This window comes from Xenopus laevis, chromosome 1L, assembly GCF_017654675.1.
Source record: "Xenopus laevis strain J_2021 chromosome 1L, Xenopus_laevis_v10.1, whole genome shotgun sequence".
Classification (NCBI taxonomy): domain Eukaryota; kingdom Metazoa; phylum Chordata; class Amphibia; order Anura; family Pipidae; genus Xenopus; species Xenopus laevis.
In genome coordinates, this window is record NC_054371.1 from 58,325,075 (window position 1) to 58,343,740 (window position 18,666).

Here is an 18,666-nt window from a genome sequence, read left to right on the forward strand (position 1 = left end):
AACTGTGGACGTTCTGTTGATTGGGAGCAAATGTGAATGTGCAGCTTAGGTTGTGGATGATGGATTTAGTGAATCCCTAGACAACATGGCTAAATTTCCAGTAATATCAAAATAACCACATATATATTTTCAATATTCCAACTTTTGTTCTTCTCTAGCTTGGTCTCACTTCTCTTGCTTCAGGCTACCATTGGCTAGGGAAAGTAGCACTTTGGTATAAAGGATTCATAAACTAATGGTTCCCTAACTATTTGGCTTTCTCTTCCAGTTGTCCAAAAGCAATGAAAGGGGATACCAAAGAAAATTAGGGGGTGAATACTTATTTATTGTCTTGAATATAATGAAAACTATGTTGATAATGTAGAGACTCTGAGGGTTAAGTTGGGTTTAACCTATATAGTTGGACACCTAAGTGGTACAGTACATGGCAACATTGAAAAGTATAAAGAGGTATAGCCCCATGTGCTCAGGGTATTTCCTGTGACCTCTCTGGGAGGATGATGCAGCCCCAGGGCTCCATTTGTTTAAGTTTTAGATAAGGTTAGCTAGTGATAACCAGCAAGAAGAAGGCTTGAGTAAGGTAGTGAACAGTCCTTCGCTCCAACGAGGAGAAGGAGTGGGGTTAGGACCTCCTGGGGTCCTGTGAACAACTAGTGCAGGGATTTCAGTGGGTGAGTTGAGGACAAGGTAGGGTGCCTAGGCTGCGGATCCTAAAGCGCAGTGCTCTATTCTAATGGAGGAGTTCCCTCAGGCGTTTGGTAACTTGCACTTTGTCTACTTCACCCGTGGGAAAGATCTGTCACTATTACATTTAAATTTGCCTCAATCAATCAAAGCGACTGTAAATCTCTCTATCAAAGTGTTCCATGTTAATAAACCAGTTATTTTGATGCAAGAAACTTTTCTGTGATCTGACTCCACAGGGTGTCAGGAGTCGCTGGGACACAAGTGGGTCAAGGGCACCAGACAAACATCATAGACCTGTACTCATACTTAACTTCACATAGCTAAAGCACACCCAAGGGTGGGGTACAATCATATACCATGGACTTTTTCTGAGCTCAGTCAAAAGTTAGACTGCAAAAGGGACTCAAACCCCTAAAGTCTAAAGACCCATCATAAATAGCATGGCAGCCCTTTTTTGGTGTACATACCCAAAGGTTAGGAAGACCTTACTTAATTCTATTCTAAGCATCCAACAAGACCAGCAATTTTATTACAAGGAAATATATATATTGTATTTTTACAGGACAGCTGAATCTACTAAATGAAATAAAATTGCCTTTATTTACAAAAGGTATACAAACATAAACAACCCGAAGACACATTGCTTTGTAAATATTTAATTGTACAAAAAATAAAAAAGGCATTACAAAAAACATTGATAATACTTTCATCTTATAGGGAAACTTCGCCCTAAATTATACTTGCATAATATAAAAAATATAATTCTAAGTGATATTCCAATATACAATACTTGAAATGTCAATATCCCTTTCTGCACTGCTGGTTCAAACCCAAGGTAGCAGAAATCAGTTTATCAATTCCCACAATATTGTGCATGCTTCTTCCCAGGGGGCTTCTGCTACATTGTTCCATTTTTAAGTCAAAACAAGCAGTGCAAAGACTAACATGGGACAAACGAATACCACTTTCAATAGTAATTACATTTACAAATAACTCATATTGGGAAATTGCTGAGACTGACATTTTCATAAATTTCACTTACATAAATGGGATGGAATTCCCCTAAAGAGAACTTTACCATGTATTGAAACAGAAATGTACATATTTGGCCCAGAAATAAGTTTAGAATTCTGGTTGCAATGCTATTTTTAAATTATGCCAGAACACTTCTTGCTGCTCCTCGTCAGTAGGCCACTCCAAGTATGTTTTAGTGTTCATGAGCTTCCTCAGCTTGCAGAACCGTTTCGGAATAGTTTCTTGCTCAATGGGTTCCAACAGAATCAAAATGGCGGTGTCGTTATTTTCATCAAAGAGACGGAAGTGAGAGAATTCCAGCTCGTACTTACACCATTCGCTTCTGACAAAGTGCTCTGACAGTACAAAGAGGGTTTTGTAGCTCTTCTCCATGGCATCTATAATGTTATCAATGATCCACTTGCCGGGTACAAAGTCACGCTTATGCAAGCACAGTTTCATTGGCGGGCCAGCAGTTTCCAGCTTTGGCACCATCATATTCTCAACCCATTCAGAGTCTCTTTCACTGTAAGAAACAAATCCATCATAACAAATCTCTCTGTCACAGTTTTTTAAGGGCTTTCTTTTGGCTTTTAGCCAGGCCCAGGTCATCTTTACGTACCATATAATATGAAGGAAGTGGCAAAGAGCCACAATAGCTGCTACAAGTACTATCAAGAGAATACAGGACAGGGTTACAATTAATGTTTTATGGCACACTAGGGGAGGTAGGTTTGCATCTTGTATCCTTAGGCCTCTTACTGAAGAAGGAGAGTCACATATGTAGTCATTTGGCCAACCAACCAATGTAATTTTATGAGAATGCATAAAGCTTAAAAATTGGCAAGAACATAAATAATTATTCTCTCTTCCATCCAGTGTAGTAAGTTGGGGAAACAAATCCAAATCTGATTGACGGAAGTCATTTAGTTTGTTTTTACTTATACTTAACATTACTAAACTTGGAAAATGTATGCCTTCTGGCAATGTACTCAGCCTGTTGTTTGATATGTAAAGTTCTGTCAGATATGGCATTTTAATTGTAAATACGGTGAGAAAATTTAAACTCACGTCCAAGATCTGTAACGTTGAAGGAATGCAGCTATTTTTCATTTGACTCATTTGAGTGTTTGAGATGTTCAAGTATTTTAGGTTTTCAGGCCATTCGCACGCAGAAGTAGATAACTCACCAAAATTATTTTGACTGATGTCCAGGTTAATGAGGTGATTCAGGCCAGACAATATTTTTGCAACTTTTGGCAGAGTGGTCAGAAGATTTCTACTGATGTTTAAAGTCTGCAACATGGGCCACGCTCCCCGGCACGCAGCGTCTGCTAACATGGCGTTGGCAAGGATGTTTCCACTAAGGTCCAGAAATTGAAGAGAAGTAAAAGATTGCGAAAATGCACACGGCATTAAGAAAACTTTGCTGTCTGTACAGGCGATATTTTTAAAATTTGAAGCAAGTTTATAAATTCCTGAAAGGTCAGAAAACAAGAAAAAATTGGGTATGTGCAATTTATTGATAATAGCCGTCGTAACAGAAAAGGGCTTATCTCCAATTACTGGGGATCCTCTCCCTGTTCCAAAAAGTGTGTTGTCATCCAAGATAAGCTCTGTTATGTTTCTGTAAGTCTGAATAATTTCAATTAGTCTTGATCCACTTTCGTCGGTAATGAAGCAATTCCTGAAGAGCAAATGCTTCACGCTGGTATCATTGAGTATCTCCATAGCGTTCATGTCCTCGGTGTGGTTGAACTGCATGTCTTTCATTTCTAGCAGTGTCACGGAATGTAGAAAGTCATTGAGCAGCGCACGTAGTTTCTGAATATTCACTGTCAAAAAAGCATCGTTTATTTGCTTGATTGCTGCAAGACTTCCCTCTTCATACAGTCCCAGCTGTGGTGCGTTTATTTCAAGTTTATTTAGTCTCTCTAATCCCTCAAAGTTTTGCTTCTGAATAGCGGAAAATTTCTGATTTCCAAATCGTAATGATCTTAAGGAGGAAATACCAGCAAATAATGAATTCTTTCCAAGTGATAAATATTGGTTTCCTAAGAGATTTAAATGCTTTAACTTGTACAGATTTCTAAACCAGGCTGAAGATAAATGGCCTAAATTGTTATATGATAAATCTAATTCTTCCAGATTTCCAAGTGATTGGAATGAGGCGTCGTTTATAGTGTGGATTTCATTATGCTGCAGCAGAAGTGTTTGCAGTTGGTCATAGGGGTTCAGGTCAGTCTCAGTGACAATCTGTATGGCATTGCTGGAAAGGTTTAATCCCTTTGTATTTTTTGGTAATCCAGATGGAATCATTTTCCAACGCATTGAGGAACAATTGCAGAAATCATCTGTGTCACATGGGCAGTCTGTATCCCCTTTAGAAAGTACTGAAACAACCAGTGTAAAGATTATGCAGCTCCTGTATGTAAAATGCGTCATTTTGCTGTGAGGCACCTAAACAAAAATAATAAAAATAAATAAATAAAAACCATTCGATTTCTGTGTTTTTAAAGCAAATATTATGGTTTGATGGAGCAGAAAACTAGCTTACTAGCCTTGCCAAATGTATTTTAAAGAATAGAAGCCCAAGCCCAGGGTAGAAAGTATGTTTTTTTTTTTGTATTTAAGATCTGATTTTCTTTGTAATTGTATTACACTACAACCCCCATTTTACATTTTTCAAGGGACCAGAAAAAAATGGTGTAAAATCCAGGAAAATGTAAAATCAGGGAAATTTATTATGCATAATATATAGGTGGGACCACAAAACAACAATGTAAAATGAGGGGAAACTAAAATCAGGGGATGTAAAATTGAGGTTTCACTGTATATTTGTATGTTTTCTAATTGTTTATTTTTCAATAAAAATCTAGAAAAGATGTGTTTTCAGCCAATGGCAGTGCTTAACAGTGTGCCAACCCACTTTTCCCTTTAAAATTAAGAATAGGTTATATAGCTATAAAAGGCAAATAAAGTTGCAAATAGTTTGCTTGTGCACTTATGGTATAGAGAAGCAGTATGAATATCTGTCTGTGCATTAGCTCAATTCAATATAAAAAATAATTACGTATATCTCTCTGTTCAACTTCTTGATTTTGACTTGTGTTAAAATTGCACCCATGTTACTGACATGTGTAAAGAACTGAACCAATCATGAGGGTGCAAGTCCTAACAATGCATCCCTTTACATGTACTGTACCAAACTTAAAGGGGTCCTCCACCCAAAAACATTTTTTTTTTACAGTTAAAGAAATGTAATTCTAATAAATAATCAATTTATTTAAAATTATTTTTAATGGTGACTGCAGTGAAAAGCAGCCTCTGTCTCACTGTTACTACATGCTGTGCAAAGACTGGCTTTGACTCCTGAAATGTTAAAGCTTATTAAAAGAGTTGGAAGAATTTTGACTCCAATGGCATATGCCCTTATCAGTAGATAAGTTCTGGGGGAGAGACCCATATCTTCCTTGCATCTCCCACTCTTGCCAAGGATCGGGTGGCCTGGAATTGGGGGTCAGAACCAGAGAACAGAATGGGATAAACAAACACTGATTTCAATGATAACTGCAGATAACAATGGAAGAAAGGCTGTTATAATACTTTGTTCCCAGATTCTCCAAGATGCACATTGAGTGGCACTAACAAACCCACTTAAACTCATCCTCAAAGGGGACCTGTCACCCAGACATTAAAAGCTGTATAAGTCCTTTTCAAATTAAATATGGGATTCTTATTTTTAATAAAACATCCATGCATGTTATAAATGTATTTACTAGGGATGCGCCGAATCCACAATTTGGGATTCGGCCGAATCCCCGAATCCTTGGTGAAAGATTCGGCTGAATACCGAACCAAATTCGAATCCTAATTTGCATATGCATATGGGGCAGGAAAGGAAAAAGTTAAAAAAATTCTTCTTTTGTGATGAAAAATCACGTGATTTCCCTACCCACCCTAATTTATATATGCAAATTAGGATTCGGATTTGGTTCGGCCAGGCACAAGGATTCGGTCGAATCCTGCTGAAAAAGGCTGAATCCTGGCCAAATCCCGAATCGAATCCTGGATTCGGTGCATCACTAGTATGTACAAATCTCAGCTATTAGATATATTGCCTTCACTACTTCAATGGCTCAGGCACATCAAATACTTTCACTTTCATTTCTTCACTTCCCTGATGTCACTGCCCTCTTCACATTGCCCCTCTCAACTAATCATCATCATTTATTTATATAGCGCTGTCAAGATGCGCAGTGCTTAACTCACTGACTATACTTGTGCAGCTTGTGCATGGGTCTGGGCATCAGGTCCCTATTTTTTGAGCATTCACAAGATTTTGGGATGTTGCAAATAATAGTGACCCCAAAATATCACCTGCCTGTATGCTGTGATTGTCAATTCCAAGACTGAAAGAACATTTTAAAAACTCATATAGGCTAAGTAAAGTTTATTTATCTAACAGGATAGAAAGGGATTTGGAATTACTTAGGATGACAGGTTCTCTCGTTTCACCTGGTGAGATCTGATTGTCCTTCCCTACTTACTTTGTTGGTATTGGAGACAAAACTTTAGTTTTCCCCAGCAGTGAAATTCAGCCCACCACCCCCTCTCTCTAATAAAACTGTCATTCGTTCCTATTCAAGTTAACAAGATATGTAAATGAAACTGATTTATCTACACTTACCAAGAAGTCCCAGCAGTTTATACAAAATGATTGGCAGCCCACCACCCCTGGAATCAATTGTTGACAATCTCCAACCTCACCTTGTCAGCAGTGGAACCGTTGTGATTGGATTTTGTTGACTGGGTTATCCTTTAGGGTTTAAAATTTCCTTCCACTCGAACTGAACTGTTGAACTGAAGAAGCCATTTGGATGATTGCTGAAATTTCCTTTGAAAAGATAATTCAGCAAGTCCAGTTGCTTTAGACTACTAGGAACACAATTAAAATGATTGGAGATGATGATGATTATGATGAAGATTTCACCGTTAATTTGGCTTGAAAAAAAGGCAAAAGTCCGTCCAAGTTGTCTTGAAATATTAAAGACTTTGATCCATAAGGCACATGATAATGATGAAATTTTAGTGAAACCCTATAAAAAGATAAATATAAATTAATTATACATGACCTGTGCAATCTAGACCAGTTGCTTTTAAACTATCAGGTATGCCCACCCAGGGAATGAGGGAACATGTAGGGGGCATCATTTCATTTTTAAGGGTAATGGTGTTAATAGCTGTAGACACAAGCCCCAGGTTCCATAGTAAGCAGCACTAATTGTTTTCAGTCTTAGCACAATGTGGGTGAGACACTGTAAGTTCCAGTAAACTTGCTGTTGGTACTGCAGACATTTTGTGTGAGGCATGCTGGAGCCGTTTATAGTTATTTCTCTAAATATCCCTGTTTGAAGGGTTTGTGAGTCTGCTTTGTTACTAATAATCCTCTGGTCCATATCAATACTAGCACATCCTTACAGACATTACTACTTTACGCTGCACAGGGTTTAGTATTGAGCACTCCCACATGCTCTTGAAATGAGAAAAATTCAGAGCAATAACTGTAAAAGGCATGACAATAAAGTATTATAATTGCTTTATCAAAACTAGTTTATCTGGTGTGAGCCGCAAGAACATTAGCCTTTGAGCACACATCTCTTTACAATGCAGTTAGACAATAAAATATACCACGCCAGAATTTGGAATGTACATTCACAATCAGGGGTCATTTAACGGTCTTAATATAGAGTAAAAGCCCATAGTCCCCATAAGCTAGGCCACCTAGTGTAATGGCAGATCTTATGGAGCTCATGTTGGCGGGCAGAGACAAGTATAGGCCAACTAGCCAAGCAGTTTGGATTCCAACAAGGAGTTTTTCAGGCACTGATGCCCCAACAATAGTGGTTCTTAATATGCAGCACTCATTGAAACTCTTTATTTTTATATACGATGTTTGTTTCCCTTGTCTGTCCTAGTAATGTATTATAAAAATGTAAGTTGCTGTATGTTGTATACAAGTATAACTTTGTAAACCTATATATACATGCATACATATTGTAAAAACATATATATATATATATATATATATAAATATATGAGATGGTTCCTCTTTACCATGCGTGCAATATCTGAGAAGTGTAAGCAGACTCCATTCATTACGAAAATACATGGTATTTGTTCATCAAACAGTTGACTGCTATTTGTCTAAATAGTTTCCTATTTAGTTATTCTATTTTCCTTCCTATATTCTTCATAGATGATTAAGTTGTGGCTTTGCCCACGGAGTCTACATTTCCACATTTATTCCTACCACTAAAGACTGTTGCAGGCGCCATTTCACTTTTCACTCAATTGTGTTCTAAACTGGATCTTCCTGTTTTTATGCTGCATTTAGGAACTATTCCACAGTGATTCTCAATCTGCAGAGGAATTTCTTAGGGGCTTAAAAATGAAAACTTATTTACTGCCATGGATGCCCCCCTAGATCTATATGGGAGACTGGTACAATTGTAGTCTATGTACAGTGTTTGTTATCTGCTTACGGACTAAACACAGAGGGGGTAATTTACCAGTTTGTGGGGTGCAAGTGCTAGAACACTAAGGGCCATATTTATTAACATTGGAGACAACCAATCAGATCTTTGCTTTTGGGTTTTAATGTGTAGGCGACTGTTCAAATCTAATTGCTGATTGGTTGCTATGGTTGTCTCCAATGTTAATAAATATGCCCCTTAGGGTGGATAACTGAACTCTGCTCCTCACAACTGATTAAAAAAAAGTGTTTGAACAACACAATGCAGCAAATCTTTTCAAGGACCATCCTCCCATCCACAAGGACAAATACTTGCAACAAGTTGCATATATATCACAAGTGATGGCACGCCAGCTATTTTTGTTCACAAAACATTGGTCCCCTGTCTGCCAATTAATTCATTTGCCTTTTGGAATGTCAGTTTAGATTTTGGCATTCCGTACATTAGGCTAAATGCTACAAATCATGTTCCTAGGGGTTCTGCTAAACTTTAATTTGTCAATTATTTAGCCCAAAGTCATAGGCCTGCCTATCTGACAAATGAGATTTACCATTCCCTAGTACTGTGGAACTACTCAGCAGCACAAAACATGTAACTTGGGGTTTTCAAAGGTACTGAGCTTTAATCTGCCCTCTGGGCATCTCCAAATCACATGCCTGTCCATCTGACCTGTGGGTTTGTTCCACTCAGTAGTATCAAAGAACTACTCAGCAGCAGTAAAGGAGAGGACATACATATTGGCATTTCACAAACTTACCCTTCTGGCCAATGAGAGAGCCATTCCATAGTATCAGAGAACTATTCAGCAGCAAAACATGACCTAGGGCCTTTCAAAGGCGCTGAGCTACAAAATCTGCCATTCATTAGATAGATAAATGATAGATAGATAGATAGATAGATAGATAGATAGATAGATAGATAGATAGATAGATAGATAGATGATAGATAGATATAAAGATAGATAGATGATAGATAGATGATAGATAGATAGATAGATAGATAGATAGATAGATAGATAGATAGATAGATAGATAGATAGATAGATAGATAGATAGATAGATAATAGACAGACAGAAAGATAGATAGATAGATAGATAGATAGATAGATAGATAGATAGATAGATAGATAGATAGATAGATAGATAATAGATAGATAGATAGATAGATAATAGACAGACAGAAAGATAGATAGATAGATAGATAGATAGATAGATAGATAGATAGATAGATAGATAGATAATAGACAGACAGAAAGATAGATAGATAGATAGATAGATAGATAGATAGATAGATAGCAGTGCAGCAGTTTGTGGCAGTTTCAGAGGGAATGTTGTAAATCAGATCTCTATGGATAGACAGAATATCTTTCCTCAGTTTATACCAACCTGCATGCAGCTTGTGAGGGGCTGAGTTCCTGGATGGGTGCTGGATTCCGGAAGGTGATTTCTGTGCAGAGTGAGTCTGGTAGAAGCTGGATTCTGTGTGTGAGTCTGGTCCACTCCTGCAAAGGGTTGTCACACACACACTGAGAGATCAAGTGACAAGACTGAGCCGCAACCCTCTATGGGAGGAGATAGTTTTTTTCAGTGAAGCTGCGGAGCAGAGGAAATCCATGTCTTATGCATGAGCTTCAGCCTGGGTCTGCCAACAGGGAATGGTTGAGAAGAGGAAGCAGACACATACCCAAACAGTCAGGCAATTTGCTCACTGTATAACCCAAGTGAATTAGTCATCTACATCTGTTGTTGCACTTGACTTCCCAGCATGCCCAGTTAAATCAGTGTAATCTGTGCTGGGGCAGTCAGTTTGCAATCAGTGCAAGATTGTGGATTAAATATTAGTATGTGATGAGATGGTAAATGTACTGTATACAGAAGGTATAACTACTACTAACACTGTTTGTATCTAAAATTAAACAAAAATTTTTAAAGATTGTCATATTTTATATATTTCATTCTGTCACGTTTCAATATAAATGTCAGCAGAGAGGAACAGACAGTGCTTAACTAGTTCTTAACTTAAGGTCATGCCCAGAATTCAACGTTCTGAAACCCAGACAAAGCCACAGGAGTCAGGAGCATAGCAACATTTCATAACTGGTGGCTGTGATTTGAATTGGTCACTCCAAGAATAAAGCTGGCCATAGACGAAAAGATCCGATCGTACGGACTTCCCCATCTCCCGACCTGCCACTAACCATTCAGATCAAAGTCTTACCATTCCGATCGAATAAAGTAGAAAAGAACAGATCAGCCGATGTTCTGCCCCTGACAGCAATCGTACGAAAGTTATGTCCGACCAAAGCTAGTGACAGTCTCCCACTGAAAATCGTACGATCAGCAATACACGCAGAGATATTATCGACAGGCAACAGAAATCTTTTAACCTGTCTGATCGACCAAACAACCAATCTCCACCGGACGAAAAATGTCGGGACTCTCCATCCTCGATTCGTACGATCAGATCGTTGCGTTTATGGCCAGCTTAAGTAAAAATGTGTTTAAATACAATGGAAATGCAACTGATTTGTCCAATTAGTCTATGCACACTCCCTGGTCCCCTGTCTAATTCAGTATAAATGCAAGTGCATGTGTTTACAAAAACAGGGGCTTTTAGTTACAAAGTTATGATCACTAACCATTCCGATCAAATAAAGTAGAAAAGAACAGATCAGCCGATGTTCTGCCCCTGACAGCAATCGTACGAAAGTTACGTCCGACCAAAGCTAGTGACAGTCTCCCTTTGAAAATCGTACGATCGGCAATACACGCAGAGATATTACCTGCAGCCGACAGAAATTTTCTAGCCTGTCCGATCGACCAAACGACCAAACGACCAATCTCCTCCGGACGAAAAATGTCGGGACTCTCCACAAACGGTCCGAAAATCGTACAAATCCTCGATTCGTACGATTGGATCTTTGCGTCTATGGCCAGCTTTAGATAGAGAATTGGTCACTGTATAATATACTAAACCTTGACTTAAAGGTGAACCACCCCCTTTAAGAGCAAACATCTTATTGGTTGCTACTGGTTACTGCTACTGGGAAAACTTTTTACTATTTATGGGGTACTAGTGTGGCTTCCTCTCTTGCGTAAAGCTGGCCATACACTAACAGATATTAACTGCTCATAACGCATGGACAGAATATGGTTGTCAGACTTACCGATCCAGGTGAAACCACTGACGTTGAGGAAGACAACCCTTACAGCTCCCTCACCAGTTCTACATCCAAATAGGTACGGAGGGAGGCCAGTGAAGATGACTTATGGGAGCCTGTAAATCTAGGTGGATACACCAATCTGTAGTGCGACTTCAGCGCTGGATAACGTGACTGCAGGAGTACAGAGAAACACAAGATAAATGGTGGTAGCCACAGGAAGCGAAGATCTGTAGTTGCAGGGAGAGGTTCTAGGAAGCACATTGGCATCAGGTGAAACAGGCTCAGGCGTGGAGACCAGCAGGAGTTGAAGATCCGCCCAATGTTAAGGATTGGTCACGAACCTCACAGCGCAGAGAGATCAGGCAGGCGTCCAAAACGACAAAATAGGAGCACACAAGGCTGGATATCAAGGGGTTAATCAGTTGTGGAAAAATCAGGCAAGCAGGGTTGGCAACAGCAAATCACAGTCTATGTATCAAGGATAAGCGTAGCGGAGAGGTCAGAAGGCAGGCAGTCCAATCGAAGTATCAAGGGTTAACACAAAGGAATGGTTGAACAGCAAGCAGAGTTGGCAACAGTGGGTCAAATCCCAATAGAGAACCCAATAAATCTTTGCACTGCCTTGCGGTCACTAGGAGCTGGCCAATCAAGAATGGAAGACACTTTCTTGGAGTCCATAAAGACACCGTTAGTAGAGATGATGAATCCCAGAAATTCAATTTGATCTTTTTCAAACTCACACTTTTCCGCTTTGACTAGTAAGTTGTCTGAACGCAGTCGAGAAAAAACCTCCCATATGTCTACGGTGATCCTCCAATGATGAAGAATAGACTAGAATGTCATCCAAGTAGGCCACCACAAAAGTATCTAAAATGTCCCGAAAAATATAATTTATGAAATGTTGAAACGTTGCTGGCGCGTTGCATAAACCGAAGTGCATAACAAGATATTCGTAGTGTCCGTAGCGAGTGCGAAAAGCAGTCTTCCACTCATCTCCTTTCCTTACTTGAATTAGATTGTACGCTCCTTTAAGATCAAGTCTTGAAAAAATAGTCGTTGAACGTAATCTTTGGAAAAGTTCATGAGTTAAGGGAAGAGGATACCTGTTCTTGATGGTAATTTTATTTAATTCACGATAATCAATACAGGGTCGAAGTGAATGGTCCTTCTTTTCAACAAAGAAGATTCCTGCCCCTGCTGTAGACGTGGAGGGCCTAATAAAATTCTCGTCTATATAATCTTGTAGAACTTTGAGTTCGGGTTCAGAGAGAGGAAAAATACGCCCAAACGGAATAGTTGAACCAGGGAGTAAGTCAATAGGACAATCATATGCCCGGTGTGGAGGAAGAACATCGGCACGTTTCTCATTGAAGACATCCAAAAATTCGTGATATGCCATTGGAACCGCTGATAATAAACTCAAATCTCCTTCTGAGACACAGACCAAAGCTTGCTGAGAGGCGGGCGACCTTCTTTTGAAACAGTTCTTAAAGGGGACAAAATGAACTTTAATTACACTGTATAAATGATTTGAATCTTGTTTCCTTCAGTCTGGGAATTCAAAATGATAGCAAGCAGGCAGCAGCAATTTTGTGGACACGGTTTTTAAGAAAAGCCTTGTATCATCTCAGAATCTTGTTTGTGCACCAGAATGGGGGACCCGATGTCCATTCCCATGCCCTGGCTACACGTTTAAATGGTTAAGAGAACGGGGGAATGTGTGGAGAGCAGTGACATCTAGTAAGTGCTGAATGTAAAGTGAAAGTAATTGTCTGCCCCGAGTGGCAGACAATATTTGATTGACAGCTGAGCTTTTTAAATGAGTTTACAACAGCTATGAATGCTTTAATAAAACATAAAAATTGGATTTCATGTTTAATTTGAAAAGGACTTTTATTATACAGATTTTTGTGTCTGAGTGACAGGTCCACTTTAAGACAATAAGAGGATAACAAAGATAATTTCCCTGATGCCCAGTCAATAATAGGATTGTGAACCCTTAACCATGGTAAACCGATAATGATTGGAAACAGAGGAGAAGGAACCACGTCAAAACGAATGATTTCAAGATGAGACTTGTTTATTAATACATTTTAGGGTTCAGTCTCAAAAGAAACAAGTCCAGAACTTAAAGGTGAACCGTCCGCCATTCTGATCATCACCGGCTGAGCTCTTGGACGTAATGGAATACCATGGAAACGAGCAAAAGAGGAATCGAGGAAACAGCCACTGGCTCCTGAATCAATGATTGCTGCCACTTGCGTCTGTCAATCTGGATGGTAAACTGAATGAGCTCATCCAAAGGAACAGGAACTCCCACTCTGGCTAGTTCATACTTTAACTGGGTTGACAGACGACTCGATAATGAAGTCTGAGGGCAGACTCGTTCCAGCTTGTGTCAACAGCCCACCTCCGGAATTCCGCAGCATAATCTTCCACAGGGCACTTCCCTTGCATGAGGGCATGTAATGTGGCTTCTGCTGTTTCCGGACGCTGCGGATCATCATATAAGGATGCTATAGCTGCAAAGAAAGTCTCGACATCCTTCAGAAGGGGGCTATTTAGCTCCAAAAGGCGATGAGCCCAAGTTTGGGGTTCTCCTTGAAGAAAAGAAATGACACTTCCCACCTTGACTTTTTCACCAGCATAAGTCTTGGGCTTCATGGAGAACAGTAACCTGCAGCTGTTCCAAAAGGACCGAAACTGCTTGCGATCCCTGCCAAATTTCTCCGGTAAACTGATCTTTGGTTCAAGACGCCCGGAAGAAGATGCAGGGGAACTGTCGGCGTCATCAACTGGAAGCTCGGTTAAACGGGTTTGAATGCTTTGATAACCACCTTCCAAGTCTTGGACAGCTCGCGTCAGGGCCGCCATTTGCTGGGACAAAGTCTCTAGAATACTAGCTTCCTCAAGTGGTTCCTGTTGATATGGCTCGGACATACTGTCAGACTTACCGATCCAGGTGAAACCACTGACGTTGAGGAAGACAACCCTTACAGCTCCCTCACCAGTTCTACCCCCAAATAGGTACGGAGGGAGGCCAGTGAAGATGACGTATGGGAGCCTGTAAATCTAGCTGGATACACCAATCTGTAGTGCGACTTCAGCGCTGGATAACGTGACTGCAGGAGTACAGAGAAACACAAGATATATGGTGGTAGCCACAGGAAGCGAAGATCTGTAGTTGCAGGGAGAGGTTCTAGGAAGCACCTTGGCTCAGGCGTGGAGACCAGCAGGAGTTGAAGATCTGCCCAATGTTAAGGATTGGTCACGAACCTCACATCGCAGAGAGATCAGGCAGGCATCCCAAACGACAAAATAGGAGCACACAAGGCTGGATATCAAGGGGTTAAGCAGTTGTGGAAAAATCAGGCAAGCAGGGTCGGCAACAGCAAATCACAGTCTATGTATCAAGGATAAGCGTAGCGGAGAGGTCAGAAGGCAGGCAGGGTCGGCAACAATAAATAAAGTCCAATCGAAGTATCAAGGGTTAACACAAAGGAATGGTTGAACAGCAAGCAGAGTTGGCAACAGTGGGTCAAATCCAAGCAGAGTTCCAGGGGTTAATACAGGAGAATAGTCAAACAGCAAGCAGGGTTGACAACAGAGGTTCAAATCCAAGCAGAGTTCAAAGGGTTAATATAGGAGAATAGTCAAGATGCAGAAACAAGTCAAAACCGACTTCAATATATATATGAGAGTAACTTACTCAAAATGTAGCCAGGAAACACGATGTCTGAGCACTGGAAATCCCCTCTGTGCAGACTTTAATGGAGACGCCTGCATCATCACGCTGAACTGCTTGGCTCCCTGGAATCAGCGCCGTGACGCCCCCATAGTGACGTCACTGACCCGCACCATGCTGGAACGCAGAGCGCCTATCAGACCCAGCGCCAGCTACTGAGGTAAGTCCCTGACAATGGTACAAAGCCTCAAAGCCAATAATATGTGTACGTGTATGTGTATACCCACCTTTACAGACTTGCTTTTTTACTGAAACACACTATTCCAAATACTCCAGGTCACAGTTGCCTGGTATCTTGTTTTGTGATGCTAGTTCTGCAAGCTGAGCTGGACAATTGGATCAGCTGCTCCCTTGACTCATATCTACATGCAATGCTCTTTGGAGAGAGAAGGCAAACCTAAAAATACTGAGTGGGAACCAAACTAAATAAAGGATTTAAATAAGGTATGTATCGTCTGACTCTCTTGTTACTGTTCAGTGTTTGCCCTTGATATGGTACTGGAAGACTTTTATACACAATAAATTATTTCATTAGTAACACATTTGTGTCCATAGATTGAGGTCAATATTCCTAGCCAACCTCAGCTGGCAAACTGATTAGAATCACTGTGACAGTTGGCTGAGGCATAATATCTGAGTATGTAAAATGGGGCTTGTTACATGACCAAGCAAATATCTGATTCATTCTCAGAAACAACAACAAAGCCAAGAATGGAGAATGCAGAGGGGTTGTTCACCTTCAGACATCTAGTTGTTTCCAGATAGTTCAACAGAAATAAAGACTTTTTCCAATTACTTTCTATTTTCTATGTGTGATTGTTTTTCTAATATTGAAGTGTAAAGTGTAATGTTTTAACTGCTAAAGCAGCTCTGGGAGGGGAGGTGGGTCGCTGACCCTGTAAACTGTTCTAAATGGATACATTTAGTTGATTTCTTATCTTTGTCCCTGCTGAGCAGAATCCCTGAATTTACAGGCAGCTGTTAGAATTGATACAATAGTTGCTAATACTCCAGAGATGTTGCTGAGAAATGTATCAACTAAATATAAAATTGTAACAGTTCAGACACCTGAATTACTGAGCTGCCAGACTCAAACAACAGAGACAGGAACCTTAAACTTTAAACTTAGATTTTGAAAAAAAAACATTAAAAATAAAAAATGGAAGGTCATTGAAAAAGGTATTTATTTCTGGGGAACAATCTGAAAACAACTGAACTGACAACTGTTTGAAAGGTGAACCAGGTGATTAGGACATGGCTGCTCTGTGCACTGCACTGATTCAGAGAGCAGCAATGATGCAAGGGCTTATTAAATGAAGCCTGAGGAGTATTATTTTGTAGAGCCTGGTAGAATTGTTGGCCAAGGCAATACTACTTGCTTGGTACCATGTAAACCTTACCCCTGTCTGCTCAAACCTCCACCTTACTGCCTTAATCGGTGGCTCTGTCCCACCCCAGAATGTCACTCTGAACTGTGCCCTAACAGCAACTGCACCCTAAGTATGTGCCTGTCCTGCCTAGCACTAGTACAGGCCGTGACATTAAACATGTCTGGGATAATGATTCATTGGAGTGTGCTTGTTGATATGTCTGGGATTAATTCAATGCCCTTAATATAATATAGTCTAATTGGTATGCTTGTAGTTAATGCATTCCTAAAGTAGACTTTCATGGATGGCTGGTGTTAACAAAGTGCATTAAATCCATTTAGGGGGTAGTCTTTATGGCATGTCTGACTTTGCTTCGTGTGTCATACACATTCATATGAATTTTAGTGGGGATTTTCTAATGTTGCCTTAGCAGAAGCCACTCAATAAAGCAATAGATATCAAGCTGATGTTTAAAGAGGTCAGTTAGCTGGTGTCTAAATTGCAGTTGTGTCCATGACTAGTTGTAAATGGCACCAAGTGCAAAAATGTATGTACCTCTGTCAAAACCATCATGCATACAGTCACATACTGAAAACATGATACTTAGTTATAACCGGGGTAATAACCATTTCGCTTGTCCCTGTTTTGCTAGATGGTCAAGAATCTCAGATCTTCATAAATATGAGATTTGCTGACAGTGTGGCCACACAAGTTCAACATTCCAAAGATTGATCCCTGTAACTAAATCTGCAGAATATTTCATAAGGAAAGAGGAATAATGGTAAAAAAAATAACAGTACTAAGAAAGAGGAACATGGGTCACAAGGCTCACAGAGGGGAAGAGACCAACTCTCAACCATAATGTTGTTAAAAATGAACATAAAAACCGAATCCTTAGAATTCAGCACAGAAGTGAAACTATTTTTTCTTGCCCATTCTCAACATAACTGAATGCTGTGGTTTTTTAAAGCTGGCGTTGGTAAGTTGAAATTCTTGATTTTATAACACAGCCAGTGTGGCATAGAGTTTCTCAAAGAACTGGAGACTTTCATTCTGAAAGAGCACTCCAATGTCCCTAACTAACAGTTAAAGAGAAAAATCTAAAATAGAATAAGGCTAGAAATGCTGTATTTTGTATACTAAACATAAACATGACGTTACTGCACCAGAAGCCAAATTAAAAAAAATTATTTATGCTTTCAAAGTTGGCCACAGGGGATCACCATCTTGTAACTTTGTTAAACATCTCTGCAAGACCATGCACATGCTCAGTGTCAGGGCCGCCATCAGAAACCGCAGGGCCCGATACGAAAACATTTCCTGGGCCCCCTGGGCTGCGCCCACCACAAGCCCCACCTACGGGTCCGCCCTCCCCACCCCACAGGTCCACCCCCCACCACACACTAAAAAAAACATTGGTGGCTATGGTTCCCACATGTTAGTAAAAAAAAGGCCCCCCATTAAAAAATATTGGTGGCTAGAACCCCACATGGTGAAAAAAATTGGTGGCCAGGCCCACCCCCACGTTATAAGAAAATTGGTGGCCAGGGCCCCCCTTAAACGTCCACGTAAAAAAACTTGCCCCCCCAGAAGTTTAAAAAAAATTTGGTGCCGAGGGCCCCACCACACAACAGGGACCACAAAGGGTTACCTTTAGGGGGGGCCCTGCCATGTTACACTTACTTCATTAGTGTGGCCCACCTGCTGTAAGTGAACTGCCAACTACAGAAGGGAGGAGGGGAGCACAGGTGGCTGCATCTTCTTCCAGTGACAGCATTTTCTTCTCTTATTGGTCACAGAATTTCAAGTCCTGGTAAAGCTGCATGGTGATTGGATGAGCTGGAGGAGAAGTTCAAACCTAAACTATCCAATCCCTGAGCAGCTCAAACGGGACTTAAACTCAGTGACCAATAAGGGGAAGTAATGGACAGAAGATACCTCTCCTTGTGCTCTCGCCCCGCTTTCCCGAATTCGGCAGTTCTCAGAAAGCAGGGGGGCCCAGCTAATCAAGAAAGTGCGGCGTGGCCGGGCCCCCCTTACCCTCGGGGCCCCCTACAACTCTCCCCCCTGTCCCCCCCTGATGGCTGCCCTGCTCAGTGTGGTCCGGGCTGCTGTTTAGGAAAACAGCACAAAAATAATATTAGTCAGAAG

The 18,666-nt window shown here is 40.5% G+C and overlaps 1 protein-coding gene across 2 annotated transcripts; it reads right to left on the reverse strand.

The window, feature by feature from the left end:
- Positions 1 to 1,327: 1,327 nt before the first annotated feature.
- Positions 1,328 to 9,896, reverse strand: LOC108699311 (toll-like receptor 2 type-2). 2 transcript variants are annotated; one of them, XM_018231323.2, is made up of 3 exons: positions 9,623 to 9,896; positions 6,472 to 6,800; positions 1,328 to 4,161 (listed from the first exon to the last, which is right to left on the reverse strand). In XM_018231323.2, the coding sequence occupies exon 3, from the start codon at positions 4,144 to 4,146 to the stop codon at positions 1,810 to 1,812; it is 2,337 nt and encodes a 778-aa protein (XP_018086812.1). In that variant the 5' UTR covers positions 4,147 to 4,161; positions 6,472 to 6,800; positions 9,623 to 9,896; the 3' UTR covers positions 1,328 to 1,809. The 2 variants fall into 2 exon arrangements, with proteins under 2 accessions (XP_018086812.1, XP_041445365.1); XM_041589431.1 differs by lacking the exons at positions 6,472 to 6,800; positions 9,623 to 9,896 and adding an exon at positions 6,392 to 6,469.
- Positions 9,897 to 18,666: the final 8,770 nt, after the last annotated feature.